We start from the raw sequence: 16706 nt of genomic DNA on the forward strand, positions 1-16706 counted from the left end.
GTGTGGGCTGTGAAGGAGGTTTTTTGTTTGTTTTAGATGGTCTAATTTGTGAACGGACTTAATGAACTCGGCGTCTTGTGAACTAAATGAACGAATCAATCAGCCATTTGTTTGTGAATGTAAATGCGTACAAATGAATGGTGACCATATACAATAAAAATGATGGTTTTGGAAAGCTTAATTTATTTTAGGTTATTACTGTTGTCTTTTCATAGGCTCAATCAAATCTAGCAGCATCGATTCTTTTCTCAGAGCCAAATCATTACAGATGCTCATTGTCTCGTTCATTCACTGCAGCCCCGAGAATCGTTTACTTAAATGATTCATTCAAACACCCATTCGTTCACAGTCCACTGTATAACAAAGACCTCAAATACACTTCAAATATTGATTGGTTATTTTCGGTAAATAAAACACAAACACAATATGCATGATAATTATAGTAATCTAAGATGAAACAGAGGGCAACATCAAATTAAACGGACGTGCAGCTTATTTTATGTCTGACAAAGCATCCTGTCACTTTAAGTGCCCAACTTGACGGTATCGATTCTTTTTCGTAGTTTTTCATTACAAAATCATTACAGACGATAGGCTACAACACTTCTAGAGGAAAATTAACGTAACTGCAAATACATCTAGACTTTTACATATATCGACAGCCCTGCTGAAAACAAATAATAATGCAGTTTTTCGGTCGCCGACTGAGCCACGTAAAAGGGTGGAGACTATACAAAGCAAGCAAAATGTCATCGCAACGCCTTTCCAAATCATAACAGGGTCAATATCTTCACTTAAAACCTCTAACGAAATGTCATTTTGTGTCGCATCACACAAAACTACTGCTGTGGGTACTGTTAAACTGTTTCCGACGCAAAGCTGAGCTGACAATGGTTGCGTAGAGGTGAAAGACGTAAAGTTTACAAACGTTTGCTTCATGTTTATGCAATGGACTGCAGTAAACAGACAAAATCCACGTGCCAGCATTATAAGATGATTAATGGGGACAATTATATACATATATGGGCCTACAAGTCAATTCATACAATTTAATTTAATTGCACTGACTGACTATTCTATATAAACTAACAAACGTTGCATTGTCAACAATGGAAGAAACAACATTCCATGCACGTGATATTAGTAACTGCAGAAATGCAGCATAATGTAACATTTAACAGCCACTCGTACACACAATAAATGATTTAAAAGACTTATTTGATTGAATGACTGGTTTAATCGATGATTTAAAAGAACGTCTTCTGACCTGTTGCGTCCTGTCTGAAGGATTCACCATCACCGCCTGCCGAAAACTGTTATCCACATAGGACGCCATGGTTTTCAAAACGCACTCAACAATTAAGTGAAACAATCCAGAGCGAATCTCACAAGTGGTTTATAAACGGTACACTAATGTTTTTATATAGCAGCAGCTGCAGAAGAGAGCCTGTCCCCAGGCCACAGCCTAAGCCAGGATATTTCTTACTGTCCCTCGTCCCAATCAAGCAAGACCAGACAGTCTGCTTTTCCTGTTCCAGCCGCTGGAGCGTCGGCTGTGAGTTGACAGGCGACTTTCGTGTTAATGAAAGGTTTTTGCAGGGAAGCGGTACGTCTATGCTTTACGCAGACGAGTGCATTTTTCAGCATTCCGTTTGTCCCCTGTTCGCTATTCCATCTTCTTCAGTTTTCCATCTTAAAACAACGTGCACTCCATGCGTTTGGTGATTGTCCATTTTAAGCTATGTGCAAAGCAGCGGAGGGTCAAAGGCAGCATTTATAAATAGTGTTTTAGTGTCTAAACGCGACGGATGGTCTGCCGTCTGGGCTCGCTGTTGTAAGCCACCACCATGGTGACCGACGCGTCAAGAGGGTTCATGGGCGAGTCCATTCAGCACAATAATGCGCCCACAGAACAATTTTAATGCGCGCAACGCATAGTGCTATGTCGCCATCCACAGGCTGAAGGCAGAATTACAAGCTTTGAGTCGTACACCCCACACACCTTCAGGCAAGTGAGGGGGAGAGACAATGAAAATGCTAAATTAAACGTATATTTTAAGGTTTATTTTGTTTAATTTAATGCATCATTATTTTAAAATATTCAATTTTAGAATGTGAATCTGTTTCTGATTTTACAAAAAAATGTGGCTTTGTTTTTCCCCTGGGAAAAATATTCCTACTTTCAGGTTTACATGATTATGATGAGTAATTATAATTAGAGCGGATCATATTAGATGCACCACATATGAAAGTTGTGGGCCTATCTGGTTTGACACAGATGGGCACTTTGGAATTCAACACCTCTGATCACGTGACTACCAGCCATGTATTATGTTCATGAAATCAAGACATCCTGTACTGTTGACAACTCATAATAACTAATAACAATAAATCAACCATTCCTTTATACCCTTTACATTTCAGAAGTCATCATTAGTGGGATTGTCAAGGATGTTTCAGAAATAAATTAATCAAACCTCATTATGTGATTTTGTCAAGACACATCCATGATGCTGGAAATCAGTTATCTGACACTAAGTCAAGCCTTATTATTATATCAACAAAAGCAAACCGGTTTAAAGACGGTGTTTGAATATCAAATATTTAATGCCTGCTGATGTAGCATACTATGAGAAAACAGTTTTCCTTAAACAAACAAATACTAGTCTTTTGTAAACACTTGTCTTCAAAAATTACATTAGGCTGCATTTGGCAAGACGCTTTTATCAAAGTGACTAACATTGCTTTGAAGGTATATTGAAGGAACCATTGAACCATAACCTGTTTTTTTTTTTTCTCTATGTCAGTTTATATAGGCCTACAATTTCAGACATATTCATTTATTCATTCAATCAAGCATTAGTCTGTTTGTTTATTTGTCTGTAGGCTATTTTCATTGTCAATTTTATTTATTAATTTAAATGATTTATCCATTGTGTTTGCCAATATTTAGGCCTATTTCATATCATTATCAATTTGTTTATTGTTTATGGCAAGAAATGCATGTACAGTAAGTGTAGGTTACAGTGTATGCACTGAAGAAAATCAACATGGACTGATTTTTGTGTTGGATTCTTTTTTTTTTTTTTTTATAAATAATCCATAAGTTTAATGCATCCCAACTAAACACAGGTTCTGTGGAGACACTCCATGGCAACGACGCACAAGTGAGTGAGTGAGTGAGTAAGTGAGTGAGTGAGTGACCTCCTGCCCAGGGCTTGTTTTACAGTCACTGAGATGCGCTTACTGTTATTTCAAAGATCTGGCAACTGTTAGACAAGAGTAAACAGAGGGTGATGAAGAGGGTACAACAGGACACCACACCTTCTCATGCAGATAGAGAAACTCAGTCTGGACAGAGAATGCTGTTCACAGGTAAGTATTTATGAATTTATTTTAGTAGGACACTTTATTTCATTAGTAGGCTATAATGAGTAAGTAGCCTAATATACAGTTGTTAGAAGAAGTATGTGAACCACTTGCAGAATCTGTGAAAATGTGAAAAATTTTAACACAATAAGAGAGATCATACAAAATGCATGTTATTTTTTGTTTAGTACTGTCCTGAGTAAGATATTTTACATAAAAGATGTTTACATATAGTCCACAAGAAAAAAAAAAAAAGCTGAATTTATTCAGATGGCCCCATTCAAAAGTATGTGAACCATTGATTCTCAATATTGTGTGTGGTTATCTGGATGATCTATGACTGTTTGTTTGTTTTGTGATGGTTGTTCATGAGTCTCTTGTTTGTTCTGAGCAGTTAAACTGAGCTCTGTTCTTCAGAAAAATTCTCCAGGTCCTGCAGATTCTTCAGCTTTCAAGCATTTTTTGCATATTTGAACCCTTTCCAGCAGTGACTGTATGATTTTCAGATCCATTTTATCACACTGAGGACAACTGAGGGATTCAAACACAACTAAAGTTTTCACACCCCCTTCAGTGGTGCCCATTGAAGTCCAGTATATGGAGAAAAATCCTGGACTGTTTTCATCAAAAACCTTAATTTCTTTTCGACTGAAGAAAGAAAGACATGGACATCTTGGATGACATGGAGGTGAGTAAATTATCAGCAAAAGTTTATTTAAAAGTGAACTAATCCTTTAATGCATCGTGTTTCCTTCTGGAGCATCAGTGAATGTTTGAACCTTTTTTAATAGTTGTGTTTGAGTCCCTCAGTTGTCCTCAATGTGATAAAAATGGATCTGAAAATCATGCAGTCACTGCTGGAAAGGGTTCAAATATGCAAAAAATGCTTAAAAACTGAAGAATCTGCAGGACCTGAAGGAATTTTTCTGAAGAACAGAGCTCAGTTTAACTACTCAGAACAAACAAGAGACTCATGAACAACCATCACAAAACAAACAAACAGTCATAGATCATCTTTTATGTAAAATATCTTACTCAGGACAGTACTAAACAAAAAATGACATGCATTTTGTATGATCTTTCTTATTTTGTTAAAATGTTTCACAGCAATTGGTTCACGTACTTTTTCTTACATAGTAGCCTAGGCTAAGTTCACGAATTGGAATCAAGTGTTACTTCTTGTCATCAAGGACCAGATGGCATTGGAGATTTCCGTCCCAGATTGGACTATTTCCCCCGCAGCATTGGAATCGGCCCGTTATCTCCAGACGCCACGAGTGATCTCAACTACCTCTTCCGGCCTGCAGCTGACGCGAGCCCGTCGTTACCGAAACACCGCTGCACCGGAGAAGTGGGCTGGGGTCTGCAGTACTCCACTGCACTCAATAGGCGGACTGTCATCAACAACAAACAATATGAGGTTTATTATATTATATTATATTATATTATATTATATTATATTATATTATATTATATTATATTATATTATATTATTATGTGTAGCTAGTGAATTGCACATGAGTAGACAGAAACGATCTAATCTAACAAGAAACACGCATGAGAATAACAGGTATATACTAGAGAAACACAACCACTTGATAATAAATTACACAGAACCACGAACATTCTATTTTGTGTTTTTTGTGTACAGAAGACAATGTTGTCAAAACGATCCTATTCGCACAGATCTGTGTAAACGACTAAAAGCGCTGTATTATTCATGCCAGGCCAGTAGATGGCGATATCACTTTGTAAAGACACGTAATGCGCATGTGCATGACGTCACCGTTTTTGCAAATTCACGTTTCTGTAGCTTACATGGTGACGATAACGGCATCGTTTTCAAAAACTTGCACTTTTCAAAAGTTTTCAAACCAGTTTTTACAAGTTTGCGTTTTCAGGCCCACAAAACAATGCTGTCTTGTAAATTAATGGCCACAAGGTTTTAGTTTTTTTGTTGAAAACAGTGTAAATGACCTTTAAAATGAACCAAAACATCTGACAATTATAAAATATATATTAAAATAAATATTTTATTTACAATTTCTTGTGGCCAATGGAGCCAAAACAGAGAGAAATTGACTTTCAAATAAATCTGAGAAACAATAAATCCAAATAAATCCCTGAGAAACAGACAACTAGCCCCATTTCCCCCTTATTATATTTATAAACTTTTAACCCTTAAATGCATGTCTGTTTCACCAATCATTCTTACATATTCGGGTCTTTATCGACCCGGATCTATATCTAACACGGAAGTATCTCTACCTGTCGTGATAATATAAAACTCCTCTGATATTAGAGTAACAATTAGCAGAAGAATAAAATAAATCATATTTTGTTACCTTTTGGAGCTTGAAAGGGCTCGGTTTGAGCAGATATTTTATGCTGTCATCACTGTCCTCGTCAGAGCTCATTTACCAGTAAATTCAGCAAATAATAGGCTATTTTTATGTTTGAGGTCACGAATATGAGCCCATTCGCGATCTCAAACGTATTCTCAAAACTTCAAAATTTTAATCTTCTTCAAAATCAATATTTCGATTGCTAACAGCTTCACCAGATCCATCCAGTAACAGTTACAGTCATATTTGATTGCGTTCAGTACTTGCTCTGCAGTAAAACGCTGAGCCATTTCATGTTTTTCTTATTATTTTGTTTTTGTCTGAATGAGTCGTCACTTCAGCATTGTGTATCAGACATTGCCACCTTGTGGAATAAAGGTGAATTGCACTTATTCCGTCATCTAAGATTCAATTATTGTTGTGCAGAAAAAATATATGTACACTCATACACACCTTTACAAAAAATGAATACAAAAACAGGCATTCTTTTATAATTTTATGATTTTTTTTCTTGTTATATTCTTTATAATAAATTGATTGAGGAATACCAAGAAGGTTGATGTCTAACTTTAAAAAATGAACCAGGAGGAGGGTAGTGAATGACGTCCCGGGTCACTTAAGACCCGAGGTATGCATTTAAGGGTTAAATAAAAACTACCTTTCAAAAGTTGGGGGTCAGTAAGATTTTGGTGTTGTTTAAGGAATTAAAGAATTAAATTCCATTAAATTAACGCATTGACAGTAAAGACTTTTATGTTGTTAAAGAAAAGTTATTTTCAACTTTCAAAGAATCCTGAAGAAAAAAAAAAAGTATCATGGTTTGTAATATTAATTATAGCATGAGCATGATAATGATGCTGAAAATTCAGCTTTGTGATCAAAAGAATAAATTACATTCTACAATATCTTAAAATATAAAACAGTTTTTTCAAATTGTAATATTATTTACAATATTGCTTGGTGAGCATAAGAGAGTTTCAAAACAAAACTATAGTGTAAATAATTCTGAAAATTATTTATAGTTGCCTTTATCTAACATGCCTCAAAATGAGAACTTGTTTCGTATGACGCATGAACACCTCATTGTCTCTTAGGATCAGATTTTACTTTGGTTCTATGTATTTTTTAAACATATTCTTTTAACAAATCTGCAAAGACTAGCTTTGATAGTATTGCCTCACTGTATGTGTCTAAATAAATAAAATACTTCCTTTTCTGACAGCCTTCAATCAGCTGTGCAGGACGGAGCAACTCCCAGCCCATTGTGAGCAAACACACACCAGTAACCACAGAGGGAAGGGTTAGATTACCACCAGCTCCCCCTATTACTCTAGATGGTGATGAGTTTCACTGGCAGGAAATGGCTAGAGTGGATGGAGAGAAAGCTTTTCTCCTCTAGTAATCAATAATTCAGTGCTTGCACACAGGCACATTCAGCCCCGGTTTCGGGACAAACAACTGACCTGCAGGAGGCTTGGAACCACAGCACACATAATACTTACAGCAAAGACGACAACAAACAGATCCCACTTAATGAAGTGAGATATAAACAAATGATACACATTCTGGGATGCCCGATTGTAATATGAACAATAAACTAAAATTCAGTGTCTGAATGTCTAATCTCACCATTCTCTCATTTTTCTTCTCTCCCTGTCTGCAGTAAAGACAGTCAATGAAAAAGCACTTCCAGACACATACGTTTTCTCTAGAAATTGATACGAGGGCTAAGTCAAATGATTGTTGAAAGCTGCTTTGTGATCATTGAATAATTTATTATTCATGCATCTTGCATGTTTGCATCTTTCTTTGCTGTACTGTTCATTTCTTGGTTCATTAAATCTCCTTGATATGAAATGTGGTTTCATAAATCAAAGTAGAGAAAATTAAGGTTATTTATTGGCATCGATGGTTCCATGAAGAACCTTTAACATCAATGAAACCTTTATTTACAGTGGAAAAAGCTTCTGTAGATTGTTAAAATGTTCTTTGCCACTAAGAAATAATGGTTCTTTTGTAAGATCTGTTCACTAAAAAGGTTTTATTGGGGAACCAAAAATGGTTCTTCTATGGCTTCACTGCAAAAATCCTCTTTTAGAACCTTTATTTAGATGCATTTAGTTCCAAATGAATGTAGAAAAAGCAAAACAATTCAATTCACTTTGCTGTTTACCTCATTTCTGTGGTTCACATTGTCAAGAGCTTATAATGTCTCAAAAATATAGAGCTCAAATCCTCTTAAGAAGGGTCACCATGGATTCAGACAGTCGATAGGAGCAAGAAAGCAGTAATCCTCTAGTTAAACAGGGTTATGTGTGTTCCCCTGCCTGTATCAGTGGTCAATTTCAGTTAATAATGGCACACAACCCACTTCAGCCATTTCCAATATCTTACTGAGACGAACAGACATGACTCTCTTCAGCTGCCATTCTCAATTTTTCATTATCGACAATACTTTTTTAGAGTGTGGTTTGAGCTAAAGTAACCTGTGTTTAGCAAATGATTATAGTGTATTGGTGTCTTTGAGCCAGATGAGGATTTTCTCAAATGAAAAATCAGTTAATTCAGGAAACATGCATAATTGCAGACATAAAATTAAAAAGATGCCTATAAAAGTATTTATTTTACAGCAGCTATTTTGCTAGGGTTATTATTATGTCTCAAAAATATAAAATCATTTTACTGAAATCATTTTACTTAAACAATAACTGAAATAAAATTAACACAATAATTATTTATATATATATATATATATATATATATATATATATATATATATATATATATATATATATATACACACACACACATACACTACCGCTCAAAAGTTTGGGATCGGTAAGATTTTTAATGTTTTTAAAAGAAGTTTTGTCTGCTCACCAAGGCTTAATTTATTTAATTAAAAATACAGTAAAATCAGTATATTCTGAATTGTGAGTGTTGAAAACAGTTGTGTACTTTTTTTTCAGGATTCCTTGATGAATAGAAAGTTCAAAAGAACAGCATTTATCTAAAATACAAAGATTTTGTAATATTTTACACTACCATTCAAAAGTTTGGGGTAAGTAAGAATTTTTATTTTTATTTTTTTGAAAAGAAATTAAAGAAATGAATACTTTTATTCAGCAAGGATGCATTAAATCAATCAAAAGTGGCAGTAAAGACATTTATAATGTTACAAAAGATTAGATTTCAAATAAACACTGTTCTTTTGAACTTTCTATTCATCATAGAATCCTGAAAAAAAATATTGTACGCAAATATTTTGTACAATTGTACACATTAAATGTTTCTTGAGCAGCAAATTGACATAGAATGAATTCTGAAGGATCATGTGACCCTGAAGACTGGATTAACGATGCTGAAAATTCAGCTTTGCCAACACAAGAATAAATTACATTTTAAAATATTTTCAAATAGAAAACAGTCATTTTAAATTGTAATAATATTTCACAATATTACTGTTTTTACTGTATTTTTAATTAAGTTAATGCACCCTTGGTGAGCAGACGAAACTTCTTTTAAAAATATTAAAAATCTTACTGATGCCAAACTTTTGAGAGGTAGTGTATATATATATATATATATATATATATATATATATATATATATATATATATATATATATATATATATATATATATATACTGAAATAAATATTAATAACATCATGAATGTCATGCTTGTATATAAACTATAAAATGCACCAGATACTGTGATGTTGAAATAAGACAAAGGTGAAATATGGAAAGAGAACTTTAAAAATGAAGGTTTACTCTCTTACCTGATTTTGAAAATGTTTTCATAAGTATCTGACTGTGACTATCTAGCTGTAAAACCTTAGCCTATATAAAAAGTATATTTATAAAATAATAATAACATTTATTATTATTATTATTATTATTATTATTATTATTAGGCTATTTTGATTAAAAAGTGATCAAGGTGTTACGTAGTACTAGTTAAATTAAGAACTTTCAATTAATTTCAAAGCAAAATATCGCTATTTTAAAAACGAATGGCATGTAAAGTGATTGGATATGTGTTTTGTACGCTAGTTTTCGAGATGTACAGCGCCTTGCTTACTAGTCTCCACAGCAGTAGAGGGCGCTACACGCTAACTTATGCTTCAGTTACAAGTTCACCGGTGCTTTCTTCTCAGAGAATCTTCCAGTTACCCGTCCACTCAGAGTAGGCAAAGTGTAGGACCCCTTTCCCTATCAAAATCAAAGAAAATGTCAAACCCAACTCCCGTAGCCAAGCCTGGAAACGCAGACAACCCTCGGGTATTCTTTGACGTAGATATCGGTGGTGAAAGAGGTCAGAATCTTTTGTTTTTCTTTAGAAAGAAGCTGAATGACTGCATGCTGCTGTCTGCTGCCACATGCCTCTCAACTGCTTAGAAGAAAGGGAGAGAAAGAATTAGGAAATAAATGCTCTGAAATCAACCAGGAACTCAACAATTTAGAAAAGCAAGTGAATTTTCCTGTTTTGCCATTGAACGGTGGTAGTGAGTGTTTTCTGCATTATATTCACGAGTCGTTGTTGTGCGGTACATTTTATGTCCCCTTCATATGTATTAATAACCTGCCCGGCCAAAAAAAAAAAAAGAAAGGCAAGTACTTAAGAGTCTATGACTGGGTCTTTCTTTAATTATTATATTTCATGTTATATGTTTGGGAACAGTTTTTTTTAACCATAATTGATTGAAGTGTGTAGCTTTCCATTTCTTAAAAAAAAAACATGTAAGAAGACACATCATGGCCATATTCCAGGATGACAAATCCAAGATTTATCAGGCTTAAATTGTGAAAGAATGGCTAGGAGGGAGCTTGAAGAATCATTTTCACACATGACACGTCTGAGTCCAGACCTTAAATTCATTGAAAGTCTTTGGGATGTGCTGGAGCAGACTTTACAGAGTGCTCACCTCTTGTACTGTCAGTACAAGATCTTAACCAAAAACTGATGCACCTCCTGATGAAAATAAATGTTTTGATGTTATTTAATTTAAAATATTAAAGTCATTTTGATTAGTTTATTAGAAAATCACAATTGAGTATACATAAGGGTGATTTTCAAACTCTTTGGGCAATTAAACCATAGATTTTGAGTTTCTATTATTGATATCTGTAAAGCAAATTCAATATATTCAGATAAAGTGCTTATCAAAATGTGCAACCACATATCACCTGCATGATTAAAGATCATTGAAATAATCTGATCATTTATTCTTGATGTTTTTTTTTTTTTCTCTTTGCAGTCGGCCGTATAGTGTTTGAGGTCTTTGCCGATGTGGTCCCTAAAACGGCAGAGAATTTCCGTGCTCTTTGTACCGGTGAGAAAGGGATTGGTAAAAGCACTGGAAAACCGCTGCACTTCAAGGGCTGTCCATTCCACCGCAGTGAGTGTCCTGACCTCCCGTTTCCATGGAGACGTGTGTAATGATCTAATGTGCAGGCTTCAGTCATGGAAAACCTGGAAAGATCAGTGAATTCGAATTTCTAGGCTGAGAAAAGTCATGAAAATTACTATAGTGAATAAACTTTTTTTTTTATGCCAAGTTGTAAAATATTCAATTGCTCATGTCATACTTGCAAATAGTCTTATTAGTCACATTTATATATTGAGTATGATCATTTAAACACTAATAATTGACCCTCTATAAAACAATGAATCAACTATTTATTTCTTATTGTACCCCTCAGTCATCAAAAAATTTATGATCCAGGGTGGGGATTTTTCTAATCAGAATGGAACTGGAGGAGAGAGCATCTATGGTGACAAGTTTGAGGATGAAAACTTTCACTACAAGGTACATATCCTGTAACACAAAAGTATTTTAGCAGAATGTTCACGCTGTTCTTGAAAATTGTGGAAATCATGATATAGGATCCTGGTCACACGACCCATCTCTAATGATGTCAAACCTTGTATGATGCACATATTCAATGACAGATTTTTCAGTGAACTTTTCGTTTAATTAACCAAAGCCATCAGTCTGTGCAATTGCTCAGAAATTGCTCTGAGATTAAATCTACCAAACACAGCACTTGATTCATCTCCCTGAGGCATCCACTAATTTCCTGGTGTCTGCTCTGAGGAACAAATGAGACCTAGATAAACCTTCTGCTTTTTCTTGAATGAAGTGGTGCTTCATTAATGGTGGTCTCTCGCTCTGGTTTCCCCCTCAGCACGACAGAGAGGGGCTGCTCAGCATGGCCAACGCCGGCCCCAACACAAATGGCTCACAGTTCTTTATAACAACGGTTCCCACGCCGCATCTGGACGGCAAACATGTTGTCTTTGGCCAGGTGCTGAAAGGAATGGGGGTGGTGAAGATGCTGGAAGGGATGGAAACTAAGGAAGACAATCCTGTGAAGGTGCCCATGTTAAATGCATGCAAACATCTTTTACACCTTAAACACATCATGACGTTGTGACATCTGCTGCCAAGCTTAGAAATAAAACATGACAGAGATCTTAACTGCTCCTGAAGGACAGGTGTGTCTGAGGTCTTTCTTTTGCAGGCATTTAGTCACCATTATCAAGATTTAATAGTCATGAAATTTAATCTGTCACCTGTTCTGCACAGCTAGTGTGATAAATTAGCTTTTTGAAAGGAGAAGACATTGTGTGTGACCAATTCTCTCTCCAATAAGGAAACACAAAGTGCGCTTTCTTTTTTTTCCCAGTGAGCAATGAATATGAATATTTAGATTGATTGCAACTGTCTCTCTCTCAGCCCTGTGTCATTGCTGAATGTGGAGAACATAAAGCAGGAGATGACTGGGGCATCGCACCTAACGACGGCTCAGGAGACGCTTACCCAGACTTCCCTGAGGACTCTGATGTGGACTTTAAAGATGTGATTATATTTCTGCATGTTCAATTGCATATACCCTATAGTTGTCATCTGCTCCATAATTTTGTATTACCTTAACCCAGAAACACATTTTTTATAAACTCATAAATTATATAAAAGAATATAAAAACACATATTTTTATAAATATGCATTTGAATAAATATGCATTTTTTCAGCTTTGCATCACAGGAATAAATTACTTTGTCAAATATATTTAAATAGTACACAGTTATTTTAAATTGTAATAATATTTCACAATATTACTGTTTTTTACTGTATTTTTAATTAAATAAATGTAGCCTTGGTGAGCAGATGAAGCTTCTTTTAAAAACATTAAAAATCTTAGTGGTTCCAAACTTTTGGACTGTACTCATATATATATATATGTAGTTATTTTTGTAGAATTTTGATTAGCAAATTGCAACGGGCCATATCTACAAACACAATATTAACTGTTTTTCTTTTTTTTTTATAACTTAGAACAAATAAATGATCAATATTGTGTTTGTAGATAGGGCCCATTGCAATTTGCTAATCAAAATGATACAAAAATTATAGTGCATTATACATAACTACTGATAGAACTATATGTTGGCCAGGCTGATTAATTTGGGGGATATTAAATTATTGGCATCATCCCTGATTGGCCTATTAATAGAATCAGTTATTCCACTTAAGGTCGTTTCCAAATCTATTGATAGCCTTTTCAGTGGATAGATAGATAGATAGATAGATAGATAGATAGATAGATAGATAGATAGATAGATAGATAGATAGATAGATAGATAGATAGATAGATAGATAGATAGATAGATAGGCAGGCCATTAAAAAAACATTATAGTCTGCCACTGTGCATGTATGAATGTATTTATACATGGTGTTACATAGTATAAGAGCTGAAATGTGATTCACATGCTAAAAATGTTAATTAATTTTTAATATGTTCTCCTCTTACTAGACAAACAAAGTCTTGTCTGTGGCAGAGGATGTGAAAAACATTGGGAATAACTTCTTCAAGGCTCAGAACTGGCAGTCAGCCATAAAGAAATATTCAAAAGCTCTAAGGTGAACACTTGAGTCTGCTATTAAGCCCCATTAATGCATTACACTTGCTTTGTGACATTCAAGAGACAGCTTTCCAGACTTGATATCAATTTGTCAAACCTTTTTAAACATGCTGTTATAGCTGACTTTTCTTTTCTCAAATTGACTCATGTCATGATGACATTCCTGTAGAGTACCTGCTTGATATGCAAGATCTCTCACTGTGTAATCTAAAGTAAAAGTTGTTTATAACATTTGTGAATGTGACATATCTGTATGCTTCATTGTAAACCAGCAGTTTCACTAAAGGTTACTTTGGTCCACAGGTATCTAGAGTTTTGTGGGAAAACCTTAGATGACGATAGTGCCCAAAAGAAGCTGGAGCCCACAGCCCTGAGCTGCATTCTCAACACGGCCGCCTGCAAACTCAAACTGAAACTCTGGCAAGAAGCAGTCGAGAGCTGTGATGAGGTAACTTTTGACATTTAAGGTGTCTGATTGGTGTCCTGTTCCATCGGTGTCAAAGGATATAAGAAGCAAAGGGCCTCGGGATGTTTTATAACAACACATCTCAGCCATTCACCGCTCTTGAAATAACCTTGTCATGGTTGCTATCCGGCTCTCTATTTAGGGAACAGTTGAAATGGAATCAGTTGAGTCCTGTAAGGGTGTGTTCACTCATGTAGTTAGGTTCTTTTGGTCTGTACCAAAAAAGAAAATGATACATTTTGTATTGGTTTGCTTAGCTTTCACACTGTCATTTTTAACACCAAATCTAAAGATACAGAATAAAAGGTCTAAGAATAAGGCTGGACAACTGGACAACTGTTTTCTGGGTTAAATGCGCTACTTGTATGTGTACATAATGGTGGTATTTTTACTAGCTGAGACTTATAAAATTCGTAAAGGAGTCACACACTGAAGATCTGCTGCAAAGAGACGATTGTTCTGACGTCTGTATTTAACTGTAGCGGGCAACGCAGCTCTTATGACAGGAAGAACCAGGTATGCCTAAGCATTCTGTCCTTTTTAGGTGACATCACGTCATGTTTTTGGTTCGTTTAGATGTCTTTGGTCCGTGTTGTGTTCATATTTCAGTCGAACCGCACCAGAGTTTGTTTGGAAGTGGACCGAGACCCCCTGAAAAGGTCTGGATAGCAGCGTTCACTCTTCAGTTTACACTTCAAATGAAACGCACTAACAGAGCAATTGCAGCAGTGTTCGTTTTAATTGAACCAAACCTGCCAAGAGTGAACACACCCTAAAACTGTATTTTCTATTGGTTTATGAGGTGATTGTGATGTTTTATTCATTATAACAAAGTTATGTTTGTTGTTTGTTTTTTTTCTCTCAGGCCCTGGAGCTGAACCAGTCAAATACTAAAGCGTTGTTCAGGAGAGCTCAAGCCTGGCAGGGACTTAAAGAATTCAACAAGGCCATGGTATAAACACTACACAGACATGTGCAGAAATACATTCATCTCACTCTAAATCAGTGGTTCTCAAACTGGTGGCAAGCCAAAAAAGAATAAAAAACAAACAGAGTAGTCAAATCTGGGGAACTACCAAAAGAGTTGCTCACGGTTTTTGTGCTCATTGTACATAATGAGACTAAAGAAGAATGCCAACTGGTCTTGGTGCTTTTGGTCAATTAGATTAAATTTTTTTTTTTTTTAATCAGCCAGTTGCTTGACAAATAAATAGTTTGACAACCACCTTAAACGCCTTAAAGAAAACAAAGAAATCATGGCATCACATACTCACCCTCATGTTGGTCCAAACCATGTATGACTTTCTTCCATGAAACACAAAAGTAGAAATTATCAAGGATGTGTTTTTTTTCCTTCCATGCAGATGGAAACTAGATTGGAGCTTTCAGGCTTTAAAAAAAGGATGCATTATGAATTATCTTTGACAGTTCAATTCAGAACTAGTAAACGGGACTTTTTATTCAGGAAAACTGCTTAAGCCAATAGGAAAGACTATTTCAACTAGTTAACATGATGTACTAAAATGACTAAATAAAAAATAAAATGACAAAAACCATCAAAATGACAAGAACTTTAATATATAATATATATTATATAAAAATAAATTCAAAATATTAATAAAAACTAGCAGCTTAATGATAATAAAATAACATTCTGACAGACAGAATCGCTATAAACTCATCACAAAGACCCAAGGGAAAAGGTCAGAACATTCTAAAATGTGCTGTATTTTAATGAATGCGTTTTACAGTAATAGAAAATTGCTCCCAATTACATAATTTGTTTCTGTGTATTGACTTTTCAGAGCACCATTTATGATTTAACACCATATCAGCAGCAATGCCTCAATGGCAAAATCAAAATTAATTAATTTAAAAAAAAATTGTCTTTTCAGAATACTTATCTTTTGTCTTTTTAAACTGCAGATTGATCTGAAGAAAGCACAGGAGATTGCACCAGATGACAAAGGTTAACTAGCTCTTTACAAATGCTAAATTTGGTTAAAAAAAATATTTGATTATGATTTGCGAATAGTTTTCTTTTTTTAACATTTTCCTTTCCCTGGTTCAAGCAATTGGAAATGAAATGCTGAAGGTGAAGCAGCAAGTAAAAGAAGAGAAGGAGAAAGAAAAGAAGATTTACGCCAAAATGTTTGCGTAAAGGAAACTGCAGTGACCTCACTCCACACCGACCTACCTGCATATATTCACTTACACTGCACTGGTGTCTTAGTGTTAAAGTCTATAGCTGGGTAAAAATGCCTTGGAGTCTCTAATTTAGGGTAAAAAGGTTTGGAAAGAGATTCAAATAATCTGTACTGTGTGTTATAAGTCAAGGAACAAAGTCTCAATGCATTTTTAGTGAGCTGACCTAAAGATTGCTGACCTTAAAGAGTGACTTTGCAAAACATTTATTTTTTGTTTGTTTCTGGGTTCATTTGTCTTAACTGCTGTTCATTCATTCTATAGATCGCTGACTAAAAAAGCAAAACATTTTTGTTTTTGTCAAATGGGAATTAGCCAGTCAGTTGTGTGGATTAAAACAATGAATATTTTCAAAGTTGAAGGTTCTTGTGTTTGTAGTTCTAGAAA

The 16706-nt window shown here is 35.0% G+C and overlaps 3 protein-coding genes across 16 annotated transcripts in view; 2 read left to right on the forward strand and 1 right to left on the reverse strand.

Moving 5' to 3' along the window:
- Window positions 1-1928, reverse strand: part of rapgef2b (Rap guanine nucleotide exchange factor 2b) — a 131401-nt gene extending 129473 nt beyond the window's left edge. For 3 of the 13 annotated variants that reach the window (XM_048176960.1, XM_048176952.1, XM_048176946.1), the window contains exon 1: window positions 1268-1928. In XM_048176960.1, coding sequence (XP_048032917.1) covers window positions 1268-1336 — 69 coding nt within the window. In that variant the 5' untranslated portion in view covers window positions 1337-1928. The remainder of the gene's footprint in view (window positions 1-1267) is intronic. The other 10 variants (XM_048176949.1, XM_048176947.1, XM_048176950.1 and 7 more) reach the window with 6 other exon arrangements.
- A 1267-nt stretch (window positions 1929-3195) lies between these two features.
- On the forward strand, window positions 3196-7569 carry LOC125259232. The gene is made up of 3 exons (XM_048176712.1): window positions 3196-3375; window positions 4560-4789; window positions 6937-7569. Exons 1-3 carry the CDS (start codon window positions 3297-3299, stop codon window positions 7111-7113), a joined length of 486 nt encoding a protein of 161 aa, XP_048032669.1. The 5' UTR covers window positions 3196-3296; the 3' UTR covers window positions 7114-7569.
- Window positions 7570-9860: 2291 nt separating this feature from the next.
- On the forward strand, window positions 9861-16674 carry ppid (peptidylprolyl isomerase D). 2 transcript variants are annotated; one of them, XM_048176129.1, is made up of 10 exons: window positions 9861-10034; window positions 10978-11118; window positions 11423-11529; window positions 11909-12097; window positions 12460-12582; window positions 13540-13646; window positions 13952-14096; window positions 14980-15066; window positions 16041-16083; window positions 16187-16674. In XM_048176129.1, exons 1-10 carry the CDS (start codon window positions 9950-9952, stop codon window positions 16273-16275), a joined length of 1116 nt encoding a protein of 371 aa, XP_048032086.1. In that variant the 5' UTR covers window positions 9861-9949; the 3' UTR covers window positions 16276-16674. The 2 variants fall into 2 exon arrangements, with proteins under 2 accessions (XP_048032086.1, XP_048032088.1); XM_048176131.1 differs by lacking the exon at window positions 9861-10034 and adding an exon at window positions 10311-10329.
- The last annotated feature ends 32 nt before the right edge of the window (window positions 16675-16706 follow it).

Source organism: Megalobrama amblycephala, linkage group LG23 (genome assembly GCF_018812025.1).
Source record: "Megalobrama amblycephala isolate DHTTF-2021 linkage group LG23, ASM1881202v1, whole genome shotgun sequence".
Taxonomy (NCBI): domain Eukaryota; kingdom Metazoa; phylum Chordata; class Actinopteri; order Cypriniformes; family Xenocyprididae; genus Megalobrama; species Megalobrama amblycephala.